General features: G+C 47.1%; 1 protein-coding gene across 5 annotated transcripts in view; it reads right to left on the minus strand.

Annotated features, from left to right (window-relative positions):
- ltbp1 (latent transforming growth factor beta binding protein 1) overlaps positions 1 to 7,500 on the minus strand; it is a 130,736-nt gene that overhangs the window by 24,204 nt on the left and 99,032 nt on the right. For 4 of the 5 annotated variants that reach the window (XM_076285649.1, XM_076285648.1, XM_076285647.1 and 1 more), the window contains 4 exons: positions 7,319 to 7,447; positions 4,157 to 4,279; positions 3,751 to 3,882; positions 2,398 to 2,526 (listed from right to left, as the gene is read on the minus strand). In XM_076285649.1, the coding sequence (XP_076141764.1) occupies positions 2,398 to 2,526; positions 3,751 to 3,882; positions 4,157 to 4,279; positions 7,319 to 7,447 (513 nt within the window). The remainder of the gene's footprint in view (positions 1 to 2,397; positions 2,527 to 3,750; positions 3,883 to 4,156; positions 4,280 to 7,318; positions 7,448 to 7,500) is intronic. The other variant, XM_076285650.1, reaches the window with a different exon arrangement.

Here is a 7,500-nt window from a genome sequence, read left to right on the forward strand (position 1 = left end):
AGCCACCACGTCCCTGAAGCACCCCCCCCCCCCACACACACACACACACACACACATCTGGCTTCAGCTTCTATGCATCACACCAGGCTCCACAGAACACCAAGCAACACATACACACCATTCATCTCACAAGCTCAGGAGTCCAGAAAAGAGACAAGGGTAACGATAGTGCATCTAGAAAGAAATAACAACTGTGTGTGTGCTAGTGTGATAGGAGTGGTGAGTGCATGAGCATGTTTCTGTGTGTATGTGTGTGTACATATCTTTCTGTGATAGACTCACAAGTCTACAGCTAATGATACAGTGTGTGTGTGTGTGTGTGTGTGCGCATATAGTTGGGGGAATCTGCATTCATCCTTTTTTCCAGCCGGTGTGTGATGTGTGTGTGTCTCTGTGTGTGTGTGTGTGTGTGCGTGAGTGAGTGAGTGTGTGTGTGTACGTGAGTGAGTGAGTGAGTGTGTATGTGTGTGTCTGTTCGAGTGTGTGTGAGTGAGTGAGTGAGTGAGTGTGTGTGTGTGTGTGTGTGTGAGTGAGTGAGTATGTGTGTGTGAGTGAGTGAGTATGTGTGTGTGTGTGTGTGTGTGTTTGTGCGTGTGTGTGTCTGAGGCTAGGAGGCTCTGGCCGGGTGCGCTGGGAGCATGTTTAAAACATTAGCAGGCCTGTGCGGCGCACCTTCAAATCGAACCAAAATAAATGGCCGCATCAATCAAACCTCTGGCCTGACCACCGCTGGCGCATTTATGCTGTCTGAGGGGGGATTTTTTTTTTTTTATCTTTCCACGGCCTGCCTCTATGTGTATAGATATATGTGTGTGTGTGTATGGGTGTGTGTGTGTGTGTGTGTGTGTGTGTGTGTGTGTGTGTGTGTTTGAAGTATGTGGATGACCAGTGGCACGTTTTGCCATCCCAGACGGTCCCGACTGACCCGCACATGTCTGGTGCCTGCTGCAGCTCATCCACTAATCAGTAACATCGCACTCCGGAGACACCCATGCTGTGTGTCTATATGTGTGTGTGTGTGTCCATGTGTGTGTGTGTGTCCATGTCCATGTGTGTGTGTGTGTGTGTGTGTGTGTCCATGTGTGTGTGTCTGTCCATGCGTGTGTGTGTCCATGTGTGTGTGTGTGTGTGTCCATGCTTGTGTGTGTGTGTCCATGTGTGTGTATGTGTGTGAGTGTGTGTGTGCATCCATGTGTGTGTGCGTCCATGTGTGTGTGTGTCCATGTGTGTGTGTGTGTGTGTGTGTGTGTGTGTGTGTGTGTGTGTATGTCCATGTGTGTGTGTGTGTGTGCGTCCATCTGTGTGTGTGTGTGTGTATGTGTGTGTCTGTCCATGTATGTGTGTGTGTGTTTGTGTGTGTGTGTGTCTGTCCATGTATGTGTGTGTGTTTGTGTTTTGTGTTTGTGTGTGTGTGTGTGTGTGTACAGAGACACCGCTGCTGCTGCTGCTTTGACAGACTGCACTGTGACATACAGCACCAAACTGCTTGAGCGACATTTACGTTTATTTATTTGGCAGACTCTTTTATTTAGAGCCACTCTGAGTTGGGGTGGGAGGGGGTTGGGGAGGTGAGGGTGGATAAGCGGTTTATCAGTCGTTGTGCTTGTTAAAATCAAATCCATATGACACTGGAGGAGGGCTTGGACTGTAAGTGGGTCTGCAGGTATATAGGTGGTACAGGTAGTTTATCATGCTGCCATACTGAACTGCTGTAGCTCTGATACTACACCCATCTTATGATCAAACTGTCTTGGAAAGAAAGACACACTGAGGACCCTACACATTTTTCACATTAAATATCTTTCGGCAACACTTTATGAACACATGACACTGTCATGACACATGAACCCTAACCCTAACCATAACCATAATCCTAACCTTAACTCTAACCCTAACCCTAACCTGTTATGACAAAAACTGAATGTCACTTTCGTGTCATAACGTTTATGACTTGTTTATGACACGTTCATGACAGTGTCATGTCACTCTTATGTCGATATTGTCAAGTAAAGTGTAACCCATCTTTCTATATTATTTTTATTGCTTTAGTTTGATTTAAGAAAAATAAAAAACAATTGGGTGTCATTTATTTAGATTAATTCAAAACACTGCAATGGCCTTAAAGAAATTCAGTAGGAAAGTTAGAACTTCAGAAAAGTGCCCACATAGCACTCTTTACACACAACAAAACAGATGATCTCATCTAAGTGAGATGAATATTTATGTATAATTTCATTTAAGTTTCATACACTGTATGCAATTCAAAACATTGACAATGTTCTTCCTCTTACACTGACTTTGCCCGTTACATTCCTCCGCCACCCACACACAGATATACACACATAGTGTATACGCACGTACACAAACAAACAAACAGTAAGCAGACAATCCACTCACCCACACAGCCTCGGCCGTCTGGGGTCTCCTCAAAGCCTCTGTCGCAGTGGCAGCGGTACGAGCCGGCCATGTTCTCACAGAAGTCTGGGCTTCCACACAGGGTCTCGTTCTGACTGCACTCATCGATATCTACAGGACAAAACACACACACACACACACACACACAAACAGACGTGTGTGTAAAGAAAGGGAATGTCTGTTAGAAACTGGCTGCTATGCCCCAACAGCATGCATTCACACTTCATAGTGTTACAGGGGACAAGGACAACATTTGCACGTCTTGAGTTGTTAATCTCCACGGGGCAAACTTCAGTGGTGGACACAGCAGCTGAAGGTCACAGACTCACAAGCACAATGACAAATAAACCAAGACCGGGAGCAGCGCGAAGGACGAACGTGAACGCACACGTAGACAGCCGAGCCGTGATCGATAGGCATGAAGACGCAAATATGTCTGCCGAGGGAGCGAAGGAGCACCACAAGAAAACAGACGCGTGAGCCAAAGCCAGCAAGCTCACAAACTCCCCATGACAAGTGCAATGGCAGCGGCCTCCGCCAAGGCTGGGATGAATATAGGACAATGACAAGAAGCCAAGGAAAACACACACACGTCCCAACAGCAACCAAACGAGGCACAGTGGTCATTCACACTCTCCAACACACATACGCACGCACGCACACACAGAGATACACATAGACACACAGAGACACAGAGACACACACACACACAAACACTAAAACACACATCTAAGCCCCACAAAAACACACATATATCCACTCACTTAGCTTTGCACACAGCGAAACAGACATAAACAGACTTCTATACTATGACAGCAAAGTACAAAGCAAGATAATGTGAAACACATGGTGACTAACACAGATGAGATGTTGTGATGCCACATGACACATGATGACCACCGACAGATGAAGACACTAGACATCAGGGCATCAACACATCCTAGTGCTATTCTCGACTGTTAAAGGGTGTAAAAATAATTCAGTCTAGGAGTAAGTAGGTTTTTTTTACTTGTTTTCCATTTTGTTTCTCTCTTCCTGCCTTTGTCGGTATATGTCTTGGGTCTGTCTGCTTGCCTGCCTGTCTCTCTGCCTGTCTTTCTGTCTGTCTGTCTGTGTCTGTCTGCCTGTCTGTTTGTCTGTCTGCCTGTTTGTCTCTCTATCTATCTGTCTGTCTGTCTGTGTCTGTCTGTCTACCAGTCTGTCTGTCTGCCTGTCTGTCTGTATAAGTAAATGTGAATTGAATAACTGGTGTGGATGCCCCTTTTAAGGATTGTATTTTAAAAAGATGCATTTTGTCCACTGTGGCCGGCCGGCCGGCCTGACTGTCTGACTCACCCACACACACCCCCTGGGGGTCTTTGGTGTGGCCGGGTGGGCAGCTGACCACGCATGTGAAGGAGCCCAGCGTGTTCTCACACCGCCACGCGCCGCAGATGCCAGGGCTCAGCTCCGCACACTCATCGATATCTGACGTCACAGAGAGCACAGCCTGTCAATCAACTACTATCATACACACACACACACATATGCACACACACACACACACACACACACACACACACACACACACACACACACACACACACACACACACACACACACACACACACACAGAAACACACACACACACACACACACACACACACACACACACACACAGACATAGGCACAAACACTCATGGCTTTGAGCAAGCAGCTGTGTGTATGTATGTGTGTGTGTGTGTGTGTGTGTGTATTTTACCCTGACACGTGTGGTTGTCAGCCTGCAGTCGGAAGCCCTTATCACACTCGCATGTGAATGAGCCGCGGGTGTTCACGCAGGTGCCACCTTCGCACCTGATGCTCTGCACGCACTCATCCACATCTATAAAGGAAACCATGTGCAACACACACACACACACACACCACACAAGTGCACAACGCAAATAGACATACACACACACACACACACACACAGACATAAACACACACGCAGACATACACACACACACACACACACAAACACATACACACATGCACGCAAATAGACATACACAGACACACACAAACACACACACAAACACAAACACACACACACACACACACACACACACACACACACGTACAGATAAAACACCTGTCTGACTTAATGTTCCGGAATGACAGTGGACTACAGTGTATGTCCAACAACAGAAACAGACACAATTTATTATGTGTTGAGAGTTCGTATTGGATACGTCTGATACTTTCAAGAGCAGCCAGCTGAGAGACCGAGAGACAGGCCTCAATGGGGGGGGGGGGGGGGGGGGTGCAGAGGGGTGATGGGAGGGAGGACTCGAAATACTTTCAAGCTGTGCATGCATCTGTGTGTTCAACAAACACAGCCATTTCACCCAGAATACCCTTTTCTCCGCTAATCCACAAAACAGCAGACAAGACAGAGGAAAATGACCGGTCCGAGCGATCACAGACCAAACCAAAGGCGTGCTCTCATGAAAAGGAAAAAAAGCGCAAACGGCGACGCAAACATCCTACTCTGTTATTTATATCAAGTGGACAAACATGGAGCCATCTGCCAGTCCAGTTCTGACTTCCTTTTGGAGAGATATTACGGTGGATTACAGATTAGTGACCCTCTGAAGAAGGCGGGGAATCTCTGCCAATTGCCCCCAACGATCCTGTGGGGGGGGGGTAGAGGCTTCCCTTTTGATGGTGTGTGGGGCAACATGGAACATATTACTCATGGCCCAGCTTGAAGTACAAAGACCTGAAGGAGCCTTTGGGGCATTCAGGTGTTTTACAGGCCCTGGGTTTATAGCTCCCTGAATGGGATCTGGACATCTAGTCTGGACATCAGTAACTGCCCGATAACACAGAAGATAGACATGTACAGATGGGACATAGATAGAGATAGAGAGATGGATAGACAGACAGACAGAGAGAGAAAGAAAGCGTGTGTGTGAGAGAGCGAGAGATAGAGAGAGAGAGAAAGAGAGAGAGAGAGAGAAAGAGAAAGCGAGAGTAAAACAGAGAGACAGCAAAAGAGAGAGAGAGACAGCGGAAGAGATAGAGTGAAAGAGAGTGAAAGAGAGAGTGAGAGAAAGAGTGAGTGTGTGAGAGAGAGAGAGAGAGAGAACAATTCCCCTCTTTCAGGCGCCTACTAGGTCCTTGAGCCCCAACAGCCCCCATTTCACCAGTCCAGATCCGCCTACCACACCCCCTGACCTCACCTGTGAAAGCCATCTGGCTCAATGAAGACCACAAGCTGCTCTTTATAAACTCGTTCCATCAGCAGGACAGCCAAGGACAGGCAGACAGACAGACAGGCAGACAGACAGGCAGACAGACAGACGGACAGACTCAGGGGGAGGCTTCCTCCTGACTTTTCAATTGTCCAGTGAGTGTGACAGATGAGTTCTATGAAGACGAAACTTCCAGCGAGACTCGTTGACCACCATGGGCTTTCGAGGAAGTGAAGGAGCTGAAGATGAGATTAAAAGGCGCGAGGTGGACCGGACGGTGGGAACGGCGCTAATGCCGCCAGCAGAACCGCTAAAGTTCCACTGTTTTCTTTTCTCTACGGCTGCGCTATGAATATAACATCAAAAGCATGCTCACACATATTCATGACAGTGGTGAGCTGCAGATACAGATACACACATAAATAAGCACACAAACATACAGCACAGACCGAGAGAGAGAGACAGAGAGTCAGACAGACAGAGAGAGAGAGATAGACACAGACCGAGAGAGAGAGAGAGAGTCAAGAATAGAGTACTGGCATGCATCACACGTCGTAAAAACAAATAAATAATGCACATGCGATCAAGGCATAAACACTCAGATGACACCATACATTAAACGGACATCTATACGACACATCCCAAGCCTATGCGCATAAATAGACACACACAAACACACACACATACTGCTTTGGCACTGAGCAAAGGATCTCACTGACTGGGGCCCGAACTGCACAGCACTGTGCTGCAGAAAATATTCTCTTTCGTCTAGACAGCAAGCTCAAAGACTTCCTTCTTTCTCTCTATCCCTCCCTCCCTCCCTCCTTCTCTCTTCTCGCTCTTTCTCTGTGCGCTCCCCCCCCCCCCCTGCTTTTACTGCAGGAAAGGGCATTTAAAACAACTCTGGCATTGGGTAGGGCTGTTGGCCCGCGCCACGCTGGTGGAAAAATAGAAGCAGCATATGGCAAAGGAATTAAAGGGCCCCTTTTCCAGAAGCAACAAGTGAGCAGGGGCCTCGTCGCAGTGCGAGAAACATGCAGAACGAGTTAGGGGCCTCGGACGAACGCTCAATTAACGCATTATCAACGGCAGATAAACATCAGGGGAAAGGTGGCCTGGGGAAATCTGGGACAAACTGCCGGAGACGCCTGTGGCTTCAAAATGGCTACGAGAGTAAAGGGCTCTTCCAAGTGTAATTAAAATCGAATAAAGGGCTTTGCACAAGTGCATGTGCATAGAGTTCAGTGAATGTGGGTGGTGCGTGTGAGTGTGTAAGTGTGTGTGTGTGTGTGTGTGTGTGTGTGTGTGTGTGTGTGTGTGTGTGTGTGTATGTGTGTGTGTGTGAGAGAGAGAGAGATAGTTCCATCTGTTCTCCAAACCATAAATCAAACAATAAATCAAAACATCTTGCTCCTGTTTATCTGTGTGTTGTCTGTGTATATACAGTATGTGTGAGTCTGGGGGAATGTGTTGCCATAAATATGTGCTAATAAACATGTGCGCAAGTCTGTCTGTGTCTGTGTTTGAGCCATGAATTTGACTGAGCCAACCCTCATGTTAAATACACAACATAAATACAATAACAATAACAACAACAAAAGGGTAAATACACATTTGTCACACAAGCAAAACAAGTATAACTATGACAGTAATGTCTGAGAATGGAAATAGATGCTGCGTACCTTCACAGGTATTTGCTCCTTGATTTAAAGTGAAGCCTATGTCACACACACACTGGAAGGAGCCTTCCACATTCAGGCAATCCCCATTGGCTCCGCACAGCTCAGGGTCATCTACACACTCATTCACATCTGCAGGGAACACAGCACAATACATCAATGTGGATGTACTCGATGTGTGTGTG

Source organism: Alosa pseudoharengus, unplaced genomic scaffold (genome assembly GCF_046254945.1).
Source record: "Alosa pseudoharengus isolate Yale_2024_CS ecotype anadromous, Long Island Sound unplaced genomic scaffold, YU_APseudo_1.1 YU_APseudo_1.1_scf_15, whole genome shotgun sequence".
NCBI lineage: Eukaryota > Metazoa > Chordata > Actinopteri > Clupeiformes > Clupeidae > Alosa > Alosa pseudoharengus.